This window comes from Sebastes umbrosus, chromosome 14, assembly GCF_015220745.1.
Source record: "Sebastes umbrosus isolate fSebUmb1 chromosome 14, fSebUmb1.pri, whole genome shotgun sequence".
NCBI classification, from domain to species: Eukaryota; Metazoa; Chordata; class Actinopteri; order Perciformes; family Sebastidae; genus Sebastes; species Sebastes umbrosus.
In genome coordinates, this window is record NC_051282.1 from 27,937,542 (window position 1) to 27,956,252 (window position 18,711).

At 40.4% G+C, this 18,711-nt stretch overlaps 1 protein-coding gene across 2 annotated transcripts in view; it reads right to left on the reverse strand.

Moving 5' to 3' along the window:
• The window catches only part of si:ch73-374l24.1 (protein kinase C alpha type), a 119,233-nt gene that overhangs the window by 18,825 nt on the left and 81,697 nt on the right, over positions 1-18,711 (reverse strand). For both annotated transcript variants that reach the window (XM_037791419.1, XM_037791420.1), the window contains exons 5-8: positions 16,031-16,159; positions 3,918-4,074; positions 3,618-3,752; positions 1,595-1,688 (exon numbers count right to left, since the gene is read on the reverse strand). In XM_037791419.1, the coding sequence (XP_037647347.1) occupies positions 1,595-1,688; positions 3,618-3,752; positions 3,918-4,074; positions 16,031-16,159 (515 nt within the window). The remainder of the gene's footprint in view (positions 1-1,594; positions 1,689-3,617; positions 3,753-3,917; positions 4,075-16,030; positions 16,160-18,711) is intronic.

Consider the following 18,711-nt stretch of genomic DNA (forward strand, 5'->3'; position numbering starts at 1 on the left):
ACCGGCCAGTAGAGAGCGAGAGTGAGCTGCACTTTGGTTAAAAGTTATCAGTGTTTTTTACATGGTTTTGCTCGACTTTACTACAAATCATCGATACAATACTGCATGTATGAATGTGTTTTTCTTTCAAGCAGTTATTAACTTTGATGTCTGTAAAGCAACAACACCTCTCAAAACTTTCTTGGAAGAAAAATGATCGCAATAAACATCGTATTTACTTTTAGTTTAGTCAAAGTTACATTATTGTTTACGTATTAGCGGAGTAAATTAGTATGCATGTACAACTGCATCCACTATCAAGAATTTAACAGTGATAAAAGCAACCGTAATGTTCACTATAGAGTTCCTGCAAAGATGTGGTGAACAGATGTGATGTAAGGTACAAATAGCTTTAAGTAAAGTGGATAAAACATGCAAAAGGGCTGGTGTGGTCCAAAAAATAACACAAAAAAACTAAAATTCATAAAAAAAATGACATATTAGAAAGTGGGAAAAAGCTTAAAGAGGACCTGTTATGCTTATTTTCCGGTGCAGACTTGTATTTTGGGTTTCTACAAAAACATGTTTACATGATTTAATGTTCAAAGAACACTTTATTTTTCTCATACTGGCTTTGCTGCAGCACCCTCTGTCTGAAACGCTCTGTTTGAGCTGCTGGCCCTGCCTCCTGAAAAAGTCTGCTCTGATTGGTCAGCTGACCCACTCTGTTGTGATTGGTCAACTGAACCAAACTCTTCGGACTCCGCTCCATCTCCGCTCTAACTAGCTTTGTTTGAGGGCGTGCTAAACTAGCCGCTAGGCAGGTATCATGCAAATGTGTTACTTGGTGACATCACCACGTTACGGAAGAAAAGGCGGGACTTCAATCAAGGCGTTTCAGGAGCACTGTTTCTGTGGGGGAGAGTAACTCCCTTTGGTGTGGACTTTGTAACTTTGCAGACCTTTTACTGTACATGCACAAAAAAACCCCGATGTAACATACTAAAGGAAAGGGAGAAAGCACAATAACATAAACGGTCCTCTTTAAATAAAACAGCACTTTATGTTTCCTGGTGTTTGTCTAGTTTAATGGGCTGAATTAGACAATAAAAAAATTGTTTTTTTTACATCTTTTGTTGTGTTGTTTTAGTCTTGGCTGCTGTAGAAACAAGCACTCTGCTGGAAACAGCTTTACATCAGCTGTTATTTCAACAACAACATAAACCCACATGATATCTCCTTCTGTATTACTTCTCAAACTAAATCAATGTAAACAAAGTAGTTACTGTTTCCACTCTCAGGGCCAAATATTATGAATTATTATCTGCACCTGCACATTTTTTACATAAGGCTCTCAGGAACTTCCTGTGTCGACTGTAATCTTGTACCGTATGTGCATATAGGGGATTTTCATTTCAAATCAAGATAATTCACTTTATTAATGCAAGGAGGAGGTGATCTCCTTCTCTGACACACAGGGTGGAAAGCACAAGGGAACAGGACGAGGTTACCATGGTGACAAGAGAGAGGAAGTGAGTGTGTGCGATATACATATACGTGCATGTGTGACAAAGAAAACCTTCTTATGGTGTTACTGAATTCAGTCGACCCTCACCTCAAACTTCTGTCGGAGCTCCAGGTTGACGTCGTCCATCTCGGGGATGGGAACGTTGTAATACTCTCCCTCCTCCTGGTTCAGCAGCTTGTACCTGAGAGAGAGAGACACAAAAACACAAGTGAATCTATATTTTATCTTCATTTGAATCCATCATCCATGCATCTATTCCTCTGTCCACCCACACACAGAAAAAAAAAAAAAAAAATACTAAGTCATTATTTTGACAAAGTTTCTCATTATTTTGAGATACTAAGTCATTATTTTAAGATACTAAGTCATTATTTAGAGATATTAAGTCATTATTTTGAGATATTAAGTCATTATTTTGAGATATTAAGTAATTATTTTAAGATACTAAGTCATTATTTTGAGATATTAAGTCATTATTTTGAGATACTAAATCATTATTTTGAGATACTAAGTCACTATTTTGAGATATTAAGTCATTATTTTGAGATACTAAATCATTATTTTGAGATATTAAGTCATTATTTTGAGATATTAAGTCATTATTTTGAGATACTAAATCATTATTTTGAGATACCAAATCATTATTTCGAGAAAACTTCTCATTATTTTGAGATATTAAGTCATTATTTTAAGATACTAAGTCATTATTTTGAGATATTAAGTCATTATTTTGACAAAGTTTCTCATTATTTTGAGATATTAAGTCATTATTTTGACAAAGTTTCTCATTATTTTGAGATACTAAGTCATTATTTTGAAAAAGAAAAGAGAAAAAAAAGAAAAGAAAAGGGAAAAAAACCTTTACATCTCTACACCACTGTAATCATGAGTAGCTGATTCCCCTCCTGTGAGTGTTTGCAGGTCTGATCTCCGTCAGCAGTACCAACTAGACTTCACCTCTAATGTACACATCCTCTGTCTAATGACCTGGAACATACAGCACACAAACACACACAGTAGTAATTTCCGAGTTTTACGCACAGGCATTTCCTGGAGCTTTTTACTGTAAGTGTGCACGAAGCAGCAGTCACTCAGGCTGGGTTTAGGCTAGGTGGCGGCAGGTATGCTAACATAGCCACGAGTGTGAGTGTGTGTTTATCAGGAGGAGACAAAGCAGGCGGACAAAGACAGAGAGGCGAGGAAATGACGCTGGCAGGTGCTGTTTGTCAGAGTGAATGGAGTTGGCAGCGTTTACATCTGTTTTACACACAATGTGCTGCTGTTTCACGGTGACGTCGGTTGGTTGGTGGTGGCCGGTATCACATTAACATCCCCCCCAGCGTTAAATACTTTCTTTGATATGTGTTCCCTTTTGTACATGTTATGTACTTGTAAGTTGTCTTTGGACAGAGAAAATCAAGGTCCCGTCTCTTGAAGTGGATTTTTTGGTACAAGCCCTTGAGAGATGTCTTTATTATAAGAAAGTGCCTTAAACTTGCATTCTCTCTAATAGCCAGCAGGGGGCGACTCCTCTGGTTGCAAAAAGAAGTCTGATTGTATAGAAGTCTATGAGAAAATGAGCCTACTTCTCACTTGATTTATTACCTCAGTAAACATTGTAAACATGAGTTTATGGTCTCAATCACTAGTTTCAAGTCTTCTTCATTACAGCATGATGTTCATTTAGTAAATTATGGTCCCATTTAGAGTCAAATAGACCATAAAGCAGGGGACTCTTTAGGGCAGGGCTACCTCGTGATTGACAGGTCGCTACGGCGGCGTTGTCCGGTCTGGAAGTTGTCTGTGTTTCCGTCTTACAACTTTCACAGTGTGTTTTCAGTTCATGAAAGTTAATTATAACATTTTTGGTCGCCTAAAAATGTCTTATTCAGCGTTCGGTTGCACTTAGCTCCACCCTTTCGTGTCACTTCTGGTTGCAAATAACCAAGATGGCGACGGCCAAAATGCCGAACTCGAGGCTTCAAAACGCAGTCTACAAACCAACGGGTGACGTCACGGTGACTACGTCCACTTCTCAACAACTTCCTCACACACCAGCTGATGTTTTAAACTTTAAACGTTAAAGCGACTAAAAGAAAGGCCGACTGACCAGCAACAGTTGGGAGCTTTGATGAGCTCGGACACCCCAAACGACATGGAGCCCATGAAGTCGTTCCGGGTGGTTCGGTCCCAATCCCACACCTCAATGGACAGACGGCGGTCCTTATCTGATGCTTTCAGTTTACTGAATACACACACACACACACACAGGGGAAAAAGTACATGTGACGACAGAAAGGGCAAGAATAAAATGAACGTCTCCTTAAGATCAACTTTCATTTTGTGACCTTTTATTCTATTTTCTTTTCTTTGATACAACAGTAGACACACACAGACTTGTTAGACTCACAAGGTGAAGGACTCGTTCCAGCAGGGGTTGAGAGAGGAGCGGATGGTCCTGGTCTTCTGTTTGGTCTCGTTCTTTGGGTCGGGGATGAGCTTGAGTTTAACATAAGGGTCCGATAAACCATTTGGATCCATAGGAATCAGGTTCCTGGCTTCACCCACTAGGAGAAGGAAGGGAGACAGTAATGTAAGATAGTAAACAGTGAGATGTAACCATGTGTGTGCGTGTGCGTGTGCGTGTGCGTGTGCGTGTGTGTGTGTTTGAGCCCTGAGCCAGATCTGGAGACTCCACACTGACTCAGGGGTTAAAATGTACAGAGATGGAGCGGTGAGTCACTGCAAGTCACTCCGAGGCCGGATAGCAAACAGAGAAGATATGAGCTTCAGTGCGAGCTAAATCCCCTCCGTGTGCTACGGAAGTCTAAATATGTGTGGATTAATAATCTCACTCACATTCTGAGTCTTTGCAAGTTGATCTCTTAACCGTACTGTCTGAGAAATATAATGTAAGTTACAGATCAAAATGCTGCATGGAGGATTTGGCAGGTAAAATTTGTAGTCTTATTTACTTATTCTTCAAACCGATATTTATTTATTTATTCAAATCATAATTTAACTTAATTTTATTTAGGTAAAGGTCTGAGTTAAACTGCTTGTGTTGTGTAGCTAGGGTTGTAACGGTATACCGGCAGTATCACAGTATTATAATTGATGGTTAAAAAACTGACATAAGTGAGTGAGTGAGTTAAAGGAGCAGTCTGGCTACGCTGCATCTACAGTATATGTTCATTGTTAATAATCATAGGACATTATTTGAAAAATGTATTTAGGAGTTACTTTTACATGCAGTGTTGCTAACATGCTTTAGTTATATAATAGGTTTATAATTCTGTTTATTATTATAAGTCTGTTGTTAACTGATACTACTACTACTACTAATAATAATAATAATAATGTAATACTGTGATACCGTGAGATGTTTATCGTACCATGAAAAACTCATACCGTTACAACCTTATGTGTGGCAACATTTGAAAAGTTTGGTTTATTTTAAAAAACAAAAAACAAAAATAAAAATAAGGTTTTGTTTTCTTATGTTTCTAAGTAAGGTATTGAAAAAACTATAGTTTTGGTATCACAGACCTACAGGCATAGACAGGTTGACAGTTACGGTGCCTGTTTACCGTGTTCATGAGAAGAGTCCATATGAACGCCCCCTCATGTCGTATTCACAACGTCGTAAGTGGAAAGTTTCTGAAAGCTCCGAGTTCACGAGTTGTACCGTGTTTGTTGACGTTGTGAGAAATTGCGGCACCCATCGAAGTTAATTTTTCGGTGCATAATAAGTTAATATATTGTAATATTTGTCGTTCATTGTTTTTCTTCATAATTTTACAATAGGTCTGAGGAAAATGTTGATATTCCCAACGACCTCATCTTTTTTCCTCTGTCATTATGCCTTTGCATTTCCTGCATTATGTTACCCGCTTGCTAGCTTGCTAAACTGTTAGCCTCTTTGGCGTCTAGACGTAACGTTAATAATATTGCCGTTGCTTAGCAGCGGTGTTCTTCACGACTTAACCACTTGAACGCCAAGCATATCGTGTACCCGACTTCCAACGTCGTAAACATGAGCTCACAGGTTTCATTTGAAGGCACCACCAGTTTACTTCCTGTCAGCATACTGCAGTAAAAACCATGGCAACAGGAAATACAAAGGGGACCACTTAGAGTGTTTGTGTTGTCATGTTTGTAAAGGTCAATATGTGGAGAGCGGCTGACGAGGGAATGAGATGGAGGTGAGGATGTGGGCGGGCAGAGCGGATTAGGGAGGTGGGGACAGGTGTGTAGGTGTGAGGGGAGATCAGGAGAGTTTGGGGGCATCTAGTGGACGGTTGGAGAACGGCAGGTGTGAGGAGCGAGAGGAGGCGAGCCAGAACAACCACAAAGTCCTCCTGACACAGATAGATAGATAGATGTCAGTGTTTCTGTCCTCAGCTCCTCAGCTAATGGCTCATCAAATCAGACACCACATACGCTGACAGCAGGAGCTGCGAAGCAAAACATACTGTCAAAATTCACTTGTGAAACTGCACCAACTGGATTTATAACACTGGTGGGTGTTAGGGTGCACGCAAATGTAAAATCAACAAAAACAAAAAGCCAAACACTACCGGCACTAAAAGGCTGTCTCACACATGCTGTTGTAAAACAAGTAAATAAGACAGGTGATAATTACTCTGTCTGACACATGGCCAGGCAGTAGGTGAGCAGATAATGTGAGGGAGGCGTGACGTAAAAGACAAATGGAGATAAAAAAAAAAGGAGTGCTGTTACATAGCAACAGGAGTAGGGGTGGCGTGAGCATGCCACTTTCACCATGGCGACAACATCTACTGTAAGTGGCCAATGGGCCGACTCCACCACTGCCCCACTTAGCAGCATCATGTGAACACACAAATAAATGTCATCTGTAGGAGAGTCATACAAAGCGATAAGAAAGAGAGTAAGAAAGAGAACAAAAGGCTGCAGGAAATCAATCTGAAGTTTCTGACAGTGAACACAAGACTAAACTACAACAGACGGAGAGCAGAAACAGGATCACACTAAATCCTCTAAAAGCGTGTTTATCAGCTCCAGCCTCCCCTCTCTGCATATTTAAATGTAATCAGACACAGTGAGTGAACAAGGAGGAGAAAGAAAGGGAGGCAGTAACTGAATGTTTGAGGGAGTCAGAGTGAACTTTCGTACAAGGACACGTTCGCTGAGAGAGTCTACGTTAAAACAGCGGCAATGTGTTTTCACTCCAAAGCATAAATAGTCCAGGAAATGCAGCTCATTTACTGTGTGTGTTTGTGAGATTTAATCTGATTAATTTTGATATTCAGCTGTTGTTCGTGTGTGACAGTAAGGGATTAAGAGTTATGAATTATGAAAAAATCTCAGAATAATCATGATGAAATTCAAACAAAGACAAATTCAGGCTTTGTGTTTTTTGGGTTAGCGCTAAAACGACTAGTTGATTCATCAATCAACAGAAACAGCAACTATTATCAATTAATCAATCAATCAATTAAGTCAATTTTAAGGCAAAAGTGTCCCAAATCTACTTTTTTTCAGTTTTTTCAAATGTGAATATTTGCTGGTTTTCTCAGTTTCTATGACATTAAATTGATTATCTTTAGGTTTTTGACTTTTTTATCACAATTTTCTGACATTTTATGGACCAAATGATTCATCAAATCGATTAATCAATAATGTAAATAAAAAATAATTTCTGTCCTATAATGGATTTTCTTTTTTGTTTTTAGGTTTGTGGGAGTTACTTTAGCAAACATTGTCCAAAAATAATGAATAAATGGCTTCTTCTGAAGGAGACAAATAAGCTTTAAATCTTCATCTTCATCACTGAGTGAAGAGAGGAGCAAGAAAAGAGACAAAACCTTGGAGATTTATGGCTGAATGAAAATATAAGTATTATGGTTTAAATTGAACTAAAATTAGATTTTAAAAAAAATGTGGGAAAATGATATGAAACAAAAAAAACAAACAAATCAATCATTGAATGAAAATAATATCACAACATTTATATGATGAAGTTAAACTTAGGGCTGTCAAAGTTAACGCGATAACGCATTAACGCAAATTCGTTTTAAAGCCACTAATTTCTTTAACGCATTAAATTCAATTTTAAAGCTACTGGTATCATATGAAACTAAAAAAAAACCTGAGGAATACATTGGTACCAACAATATCAAACTAGCTTGTCGAGAACGAGCCTAAATAACGCTATGAACTTGCGCTAAATTTTGGCGAGGAAAAACTGTCATGGCCATTTTCAAAGAGGTCCCTTGACCTCTGACCTCAAGATATGTGAATGAAAATGTGTTCTATGGGTACCCACGAGTCTCCCCTTTACAGACATGCCCACTTTATGATAATCACATGCAGTTTGGGGCAAGTCGTAGTCAAGTCAGCACACTGACACACTGACAGCTGTTGTTGCCTGTTGGGCTGCAGTTTGCCATGTTATGATTTGAGCATATTTTTTATGCTAAATGCAGTACCTGTGAGGGTTTCTGGACAATATGTCATTATTTTGTGTTGTTAATTGATTTCCAATAATAAATATACACATACATTTGCATAAAGCGAGCATATTTGTCCACTCCCATGTTGATAAGGGTATTAGATACTTGTCAAATCTCCCTTTAAGGAACATTTTGAACAGATTAAAATTGTGCGATTAATCGTGATTAAATATTTCAATTGCTTGGAGGACAATAAGGTGGTGATATTGTAATATTTCTTCCCATTTTTTCATGTTCTTCCAGTTTGACGCAGTAGAGGGCAGTGCAGGTCTCTCACTCTGAGTCTTGTATCTGACAGAAGAAGCCAGAAGCTTCTACCTTGTTCATGAATGTGCTGCTTCCACCTCATAGTTCACTCCTTATCCAATACAATATCTCTACAGTAATCCCCCGCCCTGCCTTTTTGTCTCTCTCTCTCTCTCTCTCTGTCTCTCGCTCGCCCACAAGCCCACAAACACAATGATACTGTTACACAAAGTCACACACACTCACACACGCACATATACAATGAAGTACGAGGAGCAGAAGGAAAATCTCAGCATCCCACGTTCTCATCTAAATCCTCCCCTCCGCTGGCTGTGGCAGCGTTAAAGGCATCAGTCACTTCCATGGCAACGCTGGCACCAAACAATGCCAATGCAACTTCAACACGCCTGTAAACACAGTAATGAGGCACACACACACACACACACACACACACACGAGCAGATAAACAAACAGACGGACGACGATGGATAGGTGCTTTGTGCAAGTTATATACATGTAGTAAATGCATGTGTGCACATGTGCAGTCTCTCTCTTTCTCTTTCTGTCTCTCACTCTCTCTCTCACACACACACACACAAACAGAAACATCATCAGCAGCAGTGATCAAGGACCATCTCTGCTGTCTGTTGTTGCTTAGATACAAAAAGAGCTGCTTTCCTTCTGTATCTTCCCTTTGCTCCTTATGAGGTAGCTACTAATAAAATTAGAGTGTTTTGTCTCCATCATTTTGCAAAACACACATGATATAGACAAAAAAAGCAGATGTATGTGTCTGTTAACTCAAACTGAAACAAGCTGCTGCTGTTTACATCACCCAAACATGTGTCACAGGAGAAGCAGAACTACCAGCGTGCATCGCTGTCGAGCAGCCGTCGTTCACTGGCACACAGGAGGGAAATGTTCTGCCTTTTTTTAAAAAACAAAGAAAAAACAAAGGAAGAAAGTGCACTGGCACTTAGATGAGACTTTACGAGCGTGCATCCTTTGTTATTTAGAGATAATGAATGACAAAGTTCATGTTCTTTCTTCTCCACAATGCTTATTTATTGTCTTATATAGCTCAGATAATTTCTCCAAAGTGCTGCGTGTTATTTCTCAGCACTTAATGCTCAAAATGAAGACAATAAGTCCGAGCTAAAAGTCTGCACAAAGACACTTAACCATTAGCAGATGAACACACACACACATCCATGCGAACGCTATCTCCTGAACCGAATGTCTATGCTTGATAAAAAAAATATGCCACAGCTAAAAAATGACATATCAGTTGGATCCCAGGGCGGGTGCGTGCAGGGGGCTGCAGTGGGCCGACAGACAGAGTAATCTCCCCAAAAAAAGGCTTTGAAATTCAAATGTGTTGTTGCATAACAATGCCATGTGCAGCCAATGAGTGCCTGATAATCTGGAGGGGAAAGCTGCACGGCCAAACAGGAGCTTGATGGATCCCGGCAGTGCACCGTCAGGGATCTGAATGCAGACGTCACACACACACACACACATGAACTTAAGGTTTCTACTTGTGGTCGTGGATGTTTTAAGGAAGTGCAATTAGGAAATTCCACAAAGGCCGGGCTTTAGAAGGAAATGATGCTCACTGATACTAAGTGAGACATGAGTGGTGCGTTAGATCTTTATACATTTCCACCTACACTCACTTAAAACAAAATTCACTGAGTGCTGTTTCTTTTAGTGAGAAAAGGTTTAAGTGAATTATTGAAAGGCCTGAAGGACAGTTATAAGGATAATGAGGGATAATTGAAGGATAAATGAAGCAGAAATTATGACTTTTTTAAGTGTTAATGTCAACAATTGACGGTTCCCTGAAGATCTTTGCACATCAAGTCGGTTTTTCATTCGTATGCATTTTTTTAAAACCGTCAACGATACGATACGAGACCTTGCACACTGAGTCCGATGTGTTTTGTTATTCTATTCGTTGCGAAAATTCGCAATACAAGACAAAACTGAATTAATTACGTGGGTGTGAATGGATAGCGCTACTCCCAAACCGGGCTAATGAATGACATTAGCAAGAAGCTAACGTTTAGCTGCTGAGAGCTTAATCCCTACTGTCTGATCTTCCCACATCTTTTGTTTTGCGACCATCCCCGATTCCAAGCTCTTCTGCAATCACCTGCCACAATCTATCTTTATATTCCACATCTATTCTTTTATTACCTCCGCCAAGGCCAAAGGCCTTGGGCCAAGGACGCTATGTTTTCACCGGCATTGGTTTGTTTGTTGGTTTGTTTGTCTGTTTGTTAGCAGGTTTACTCCAAAAGTTTGCGATGGATTTGAATGAAATTTTTTGGACGGGTGGGATGTAGCACAATGCACAATCCATTGGATATTGGTGGCGATCCGGATCATGATCAGCCCTAGCCTTAAGACCACAGGTTATAACAGATGCGCAGTGTGACTGATGACGCGTTGATGACGCATGACCACGCCTTCTTCTTTCTGAGAGCAGAGAGATACGTGTGTGGATGTGTGTGCGGGAGCTGCTGGCCGTCCGCGGTGAGAAAGACAAAAGCGGTAGATGATGGGATGAGAGACAACGTAGTGTAACGTTATACAGACATAACAAGGCTGCTGAATGAGAGAGGCATCCGCCGATACGTTACACGGAAACACACCGTGTTAATAATAAGCCAACCACCTCACGGTACCGCCAGCTGTGAGCTGTGATCTGTTTTTAAAGTCAGGCACCTTGGCGGAGGTCTGCGCTCGCCGAGTGCCATTTTAGTTTCTTTATTGTTAAGTGCTTTATGCGAAGGTGATGAACTGAATGTTTATCAGATGCCATTTTGGATGATGACGTTTGCACGGACAGTGGCTCTGAGTGGTCAAACAATCCTCTTTTTGGAGCCCAATGGCATCACATGACGGACACGGAAGTTGTAGTAACGCCATTTGGATACTACGAAAATTGGCATCAACGAAAATTGGCAGCACTCTTCCTGTGGGCTTGGTCAGAATAGCCAGAAAAGCATGCTGGCTTGCATACTGCAAAATGCGACTGGATGTAGTTGGACATCCTGGTATTTTTGGTATACTGGTTTTGTTGCCGTCCGTTACCGTTGTTTTGTTGCACGGCGTACAAATGACACGTAAAAGGCTAAAATGCCTTCTTGCGACATGCATAATGTCATACTATTTATACGCCTTCCCATGAGATCGGGTGTGATGCTCATATTTGTGAAAAGCCTGTTAGAATAAAAAGCCTAATATCAGATATGAAGCCTGTATCTGTACTACAGGCCTGATGGCGCTATCAGTTGTTGTCAGTTGAGGGAAAAAAAAAAAACTATTCTTGTTCAACTGTGCTCTAAACCTGAGGCGAACATGTCAACAGTAGGATATCTCACCCTGAGTAAACCGCTGTGTGCTCACTTTGTCCCGATCCTCAGATGCCCTATGAGTGTGTATGTGAGTGTGAGTGTGTGTAGGCAGGTCACGGAGGGACGTTTGCATGTTTGCCTTTTCTAGAATAAACCTCTGCTCATGCCCACAGGTTGTTTATGTCACTTTTGCTCGAAGAGACGTTGATCAGGAAGAGGAGTAAGAGAAGGATGAAGGAGGTAATTAGAGGGAAAAAAGAAAGGAAAGAGCATAAGAGACAGAAGAAGAAGAAGAAGAAGAAGAAGAAGAAGAAGAAGAAGAAGAAGAAGAAGAACAGTAGAGCCAGAAGGGAAAGGACAAGTCACTCAACTGAGCAACGGTTTCAGCTGGTAGAAGAAGAGAAGAAAAAAAGGACAGATGTTGATGTCTTATTGAGGAAGAAAAAGGAAGGAAGATGAGTGAATGGACAGCGGGGGGGGACACGCTGAGGTCTTGAAGGAAGAGGTAGAAGAAGATAACAAGAAATGTCAATATTGGAAGAAGGGATGCAGAGGAGAGATAGAAGGAGAAGAGGAAGAGGGGTAACAGAGAGAGAGAGAGAGAGAGCCCGGGAGATGTGTCTGTTTTCTTGGCTGGAAAGATTTAATCAAGTCCACATCGGTACGGTGAACCACAAAGGCCCGCCACTTGTCTGTGGGAGCCGGAGGGGAGCCGGAGAACAAGCTGAGGCTTCACTGTTCAGACCGCTGCCATTAGAGAGGAGGAACAAAAACAAACAGAACATACACTTCCTCTGCCGTCTCTCCCTCCTGGATTGTTCTCACTATTGATCTTCATCTTCTTTTCTCTGTCAATCACAGTTTGTCTCACCTGGTCCATCATCATTATTACAGCAGTTTACTTCCTTTCCATCCTTTTCATTTAATCTGTATCCTCTGAATTTATACCACATATTTTCTTCTAATAGGCAAGAAAGGATGCTACACCTCAGCCTTCTGTCTCTACTGATGATAAAAACCTTGTACTTAAAGCTGCAGTGGGTAGAAAATGTTTTCACTATATCCTGACAGTAGTTCATGAGACAGGTAATCTGAAAAAGAAATCATGTGCCTCTGTGTCCTACAGTTCTCCTAATGGCATCTGCAAGATTTCACAGACCGGAAGAAAACAACCAATCAGAGCTGATCTGGAATCTGCCGTCCAGCTTCCGTCTATCAGAGCCGGCTGTCAATCACTCGTGAACTCCGACCAAACGGTCAAACTAGACAGCGATGATCAAATATGAATCAATATTCTGTTACTGAATGTTGCTAAGTGTCTGCTGGATCTGTAAGAAAAGTAACTTGTTAGATAACAAGTTTGTCTTTAAAGGAACAGTGTGTAACATTTGAAACTGAATTATTGTGTTTTTGTTAGCTTAGAATGAGTCCTTCGTATCTACATAGGGAGCGGGTCCTCTTCAACGAGTATGCCATGTTTCTACAGTAGCCCAGAGCGGACAAACCAAACACTGACTCTAGAGAGAGTCTTACAGGTTTAAATAATACCTGAAGGCCACCGTAGTTCTCCGACATGCTTGTTAAACTGAGGTAACGTGAGCCTCACAGTGCAAAACCGCCGTACCGCCAGCCGCCATCCGTTGCTCCTAAAGTAGTGTTATTATGATAAGGATGGCCTCAGAGCAAGGCGAACGGCGTTACCACGGTTTTACACTCCTCGCCTCACATTACCGCTGTCTTGGAAAGGGAGGAGTGAGCGGAGGGGTACTCAGTTGGTTGCAATCTGCAACCACACCACTAGATGTCACCAATGAAGAGGCCAATAAATCAATGAACGCAGCTTTAACAGTACACAATGAGCAAGTGAGCTTCATATCAATGATAATCAATTAGTTGGCCAACACGTAATGATTTACAGCAATTTTGAAAATCTATTCACCTTACAAGTTGTTTATCAATAAAAATGCTTTTCTGTTGTTTTTTTGTAAATTCTGTGAGTTTTAGACTATTTGTCACATAGAATAAGCAATTTGAAGATGTCAGCTTGGGCTCTGGATAATTGTGATGGGTATTTTTTCACAATTTTGACATTTGTTGGCTTAAAAATAATCAACAGCTGAATTGTTATTGAAGCTGTATGAAGACGGGAAAACAGACACAGAGGTCACAGAGTTTATTTAAATATCAGACACCACATGAGAGGAGCAGGAGCTGCAGAGCGCGCTGTCGTAGGTTCCTTGAAGTCGACACAGTGTGAAGCAACACTTCCATAAACACTGCTAGGTGATTCGGTGTGGGTACACACACATGGAAATCAAGGACAACATGAGATCGCACATCAATCCAACGTGGGATAAATCGTCTATGTGAGCCAGTTCGGTTTCAGCTGTGTCCATTTAGCCTAATCTGAAAAGACTGAGGTAACCATGTCAACGAGACCACGCTGTCATATTCCGCCTCGTTTCCTCGTTCTCGCCGACGGTGGTTGTCGCATCATAACAAGGACATGAAACAGAACAAGTAACTGACAGTAGATCAGACGTAGCTCAGCAGTAAAAAGGAGATGGATGCCGTTTACAGCAAAATAAAAAGGCTGCGACATAATAAAACTGAAAAGCAGAGAAAACAGATGCTGTAAGCTGACAGCTTCCTCTCCTTCTCTGTTTCTTTCCATCTGGGTGACTATAAACAAACAAACAAACATATTTTTATGAAAGCAATATATTTCCGAGTCAATCACACCTGCCACTCTGTCCGTGATGTAGCTGGAGGTTATTCCTGTTTGATCCCCACTGAGTTAAAAACACTTTATTGGCCAGTCGGCGCTCCTATTCCCTGACCAGCCCTGTGTGTGTGTGTGTGTGTGTGTGTGTGTGTGTGTGTGTCATTTCTCTCCCTGCCAAAGGGGTTTTAACACCGGAGAGTTGTCCTCTGCAGGAGCTGCTGTTGACTGACAGGATCATTTGGGGGTGTTGAAAACATAGACGCATGGGACACAAAGGTCATGACTTCATTTTTATTATGCTGACACAGATGCTAACTACATTGTTTTTAGAATTCTCTGTAAGTGTAAGTGCAAGTGTATTTTTTCTTGTGAAGTTTCCTTTTGCTTCAGATAAAATCTTCTGGAATCAAATAATGCCTCTAATTCCCTGTGTGCTTGCTGCTTCTTGCTGAAACAGATTGGGGCCCATAGATCATGCACATTACAGTCCTTTTCTGGCTGAGCTGGCTGACTTCCAACCAGAGGGCAACCACTGGGGTCTGGAAAGTGAAGCCAATGCTAAAGTGTCTTAAACTGTCATTCTTTCTAACAGCCAGCAGGGGGCGACTCCTCTGGTTGCTAAAAGACGTCTGATTGTATAGAAGTCTATGAGAAAATGAGCCTACTTCTCACTTGATTTATTACCTCAGTAAACATTGTAAACATGAGTTTATGGTCTCAATTGCTAGTTTCAAGTCTTCTTCAATACAGCATGATGTTCATTTAGTAAATTATGGTCCCATTTAGAGTCAAATAGACCATAAAGCAGGGGATGCTTTAGTGCGGGGATACCTTGTGATTGACATGTCGCTTCCAGTTATTCATGTTTTTGTCTTACAACTTGAACCCTTTCACAGCGTGTTTTCACTTCATCACAGTTGATTATAAACTTTTTGGTGACCTGAAAACGTCTTATTCAGCTTGTGTCACTTGTAAAAAAATAAAGTTGGCGCCAAACCCGAGGCTTCAAAACTGTTGTCCACAATGGATGACATCACGGTGACTATACGTCCACTTCTTTTATACAGTCTATGCTTCCTGCTGACTCCCAGAACACATGCATCACAGATGTTTATTTGACATTTTGTCTCAGATAGTGATAATGCAAAGAGTGTTTTAAGAGGATTTTTGATTGAGCATAAAGTCCTTTTGGGGTCAGTTGGGGGTCACGTGACCTGCAGGTTCAACGTCCGCCACTGCACCAAAACTGGCCTCACAGCCCAGCACCGGTCCCGGGGATGTGTTTGACTAGTAAATGAAAGCTGGAGTAGCTCAACAAAGTGACATCCGTTATCTGTGCGCAGTGAAAGACTCCCAGTTGAGTCCGAATCACAGTTGTTAATAACATCCCAAATAAAAACATTGGCAACAGAGTGAAGCAGCCTGCACCGATAAAGAAAAGTCCCTCAGCATCCTTCCAGTGTCCCTGAGTGAATGATTGTGAGTGACCACTTAAAGCTGAATAAACCAATTATTCTGAGTAGGTCATTAACACGAGTCTAAGCCACTCATAGTGGTCTCAAGTTATAAATATGACGAGGGATTTCTTTCAACAGTCACAGTCACATCAGGGGACCTTTTGCTCCCGTCACTCTGAGACTGAGCAGCCTGAAGTACAACACAGAACTACACACAGATAGAGAATAAGACCAACCTGTGACGTGTAGCCTGTCCAAGCTGACCTCGATCTTGAGGAAGAGGCGACCCCGACGCTCCGTGTGGTCCGTCCCGCACAGGCTTGGCACATTGACCACACACTGATTGTGCACGTTCATGTCGCAGGCTGGAAACAGACAGAATCACAAGGTGTGTTTGAGTTTATCTGCAGGGGGCATTTATAAGAACTCTTTATAACAGTTTCCATTATTGCATATGCATTTGAGGGTGAATCACGCGTCTAAAGGGAGGACAGGTTTGGATAAAAGTTTAATGCAGTTTGTGATGCACTGTTGCGTGGAAAAGGCTCTGCCTTGTACAAAAAGAGTTTGTGTGGTGGGATGTGGTGGGGAACTTGAATTAACCTTATTATTCTACAGAGACCTCAATGACGGCAGACAAAGAGTGAGCACAGAAAAATGTTTTGCAGGGAGCTCTGCCTTGAATTACAAAAAAAAAAAAAAATGAATAAAAGATGAATGAAAGATATTCTTAGAATATTTTATGACACCAAACAAAAAGAAGATGGGGACTGGTAGTTTTGTACCTGAACTTAAACCTAATGTTCAATGAACTCATTTGTCTTTCATCTGTATAAATCTGGGCCTGAATTGATCAAACTTCTTCATATTTTCACTTAAAAAATGCTCCAAAGAGTCAGCTTGGGAATAAAGAGGTTTTAAAAACATGAAGGTTAAAGACACAGTTATCAAAAAAAAAAGAATTTGAAACTCAATGGGAAATATTCCGGGTAAAATAAAAGGTTAAATATATAAAATCAAGCAAATAACTTAGAAGAAACATTTAAGAGCAACTCTTAAGTGATCACTAACTAAATATCCTCTTCCATTTAGTTAGTGATATGTTATTCTGCAAAAAAAAGTTCTTTCTTTGAAATGTTAAATATCTCCACGAGCACTAAACATGTAAAAATCAACATCAATATATAAATAAGGATGAAATAGAAGAAAATTGGCTAATATGGAAATGTTTTAAGGTGCATTTGTTTTTGGTTCCCCTAATAGTGTCTGCAGTTCTTGAAAGCAGCCCCTTACTCGACTCCTCCTCCACCATCCCACTAATCAGGCCCATCAGGCTATATAAGGCACCTGGGGCCTGTTAAGTCCTCTTGTTTCTGCCTGGCATGCTGTTGCTGCAGGTACAGTATGGGAAACTGTTGTTTTACATTGTAGTTTGTCTTTTAACTCATGTGTTTAGTGAGATCTTTTTTTCAAGCTTTTACTGTATGACATATCACGTACCCTGGCTCATGGTTCCAGTGCTTCTGCTGAACAGTTGTTTGTGATGCCCCATGCTGGTGAGTAAGGTGGCTCAGTATTGATAAATGTTAAGTTGCAGCATTATTAGCCCTGTTAATATTTATGTCTCATTTTAGGCTGACCTAAAGTAACACTGCTGCTGTTTTTGCCCCATTAATACTCATAGTTTTGTCCCTTTTTTAAAATACTTTTGTTTTGTTTTTGCTCTCGTTTATTAGTTTGGTTTGAGTAACTGTTTGTTTATACTGCTTCGTTTTGATTTGAATATTAGCTTTGACCATTTTGTTTATTATTTGGCTTTAAGTTATTTTGCTGTTTAACCAACTGGGTTGTATTTATTCTGTTTGGTTGTTTAATTCTTTTTGTATTTTTCTTTCAGGAGCTGAGAGTCACTTTGTTGGGAAGCTTTAGGCACCCATGGTGAGGTACCTCCACATTTTGTATCAGGCCTTTAACCACATTAGTTTGTGTAATTTTGAATCTGTTTAATCATCTTTCCCTTCAGCTCCAGTCCCATCTTATTTAGTGCTTTTTCTTTGATTATTTCTAATAAAATATTTGACTTCTTTTGCAAACACGTCTCTGCCTCATCAGTAATGACTCTGTCTTATCCATTTACTAGAACAGTATTCAAGGTTTTGTTTAGTATTTCCTCGGCTGCAAGTCCCCAGGTGGCGTTGTCAGCTAGTCTACTTCCAACTCACTGTCCCCACCACTCTTTGTCACAGAAACAAAAAGCAAAACAAACTGGAGCAGGGAGGATGTTGTGCTGCTGCTGGTGGTGAGACGTGAGAGACACGTACAATAAGAGGGATTTACTGCCACAAAGACAAGTGAAGACATTGTGTGGAAAGTGAAAAAATCAATTTCAGTTTTCTTGTTTGCAACCTTGAGGAATACAAAAACAAAAAAATGTGGGGTTTTGTTGCAGCTTTAAAAAGAATTACACATATTGCTTGAGATAACGTATTATTCATGGTGAGTCGTGATTTTAAAACACGCCTCAGGTGTGTGTGTGCTCACCTCTGGTTCTGTACTGCGGCAATGTAAGACCTGCTCTCCCCAACTTGAGACATCTGAAGTTCGTGAGTAGGTGTTAAGTCCAAAATTTCACATTTAGCAGTTTGATAAAGAGCTGCCCTTTCTGAATCTTTTGGAAGCGCTCCATGCGAGCGAAGTCCATACCTATCAAGTTTTAATTCTAAAATAAGTCTGCAATCCCTGGACTCACTGATTTTTGTTTTCCTTTTGGAACCACAAAAGGCTGCAGACCAATGTGGTAAACACATTTGTTTTGGAGATGATTCAGTGCATATGTCTATTTTTAAATGCAGCAATCAAAAGAGCCACTGCTCTTCCATAAAGGTAACATCAATAAATAAACCCCACATTAACTTAG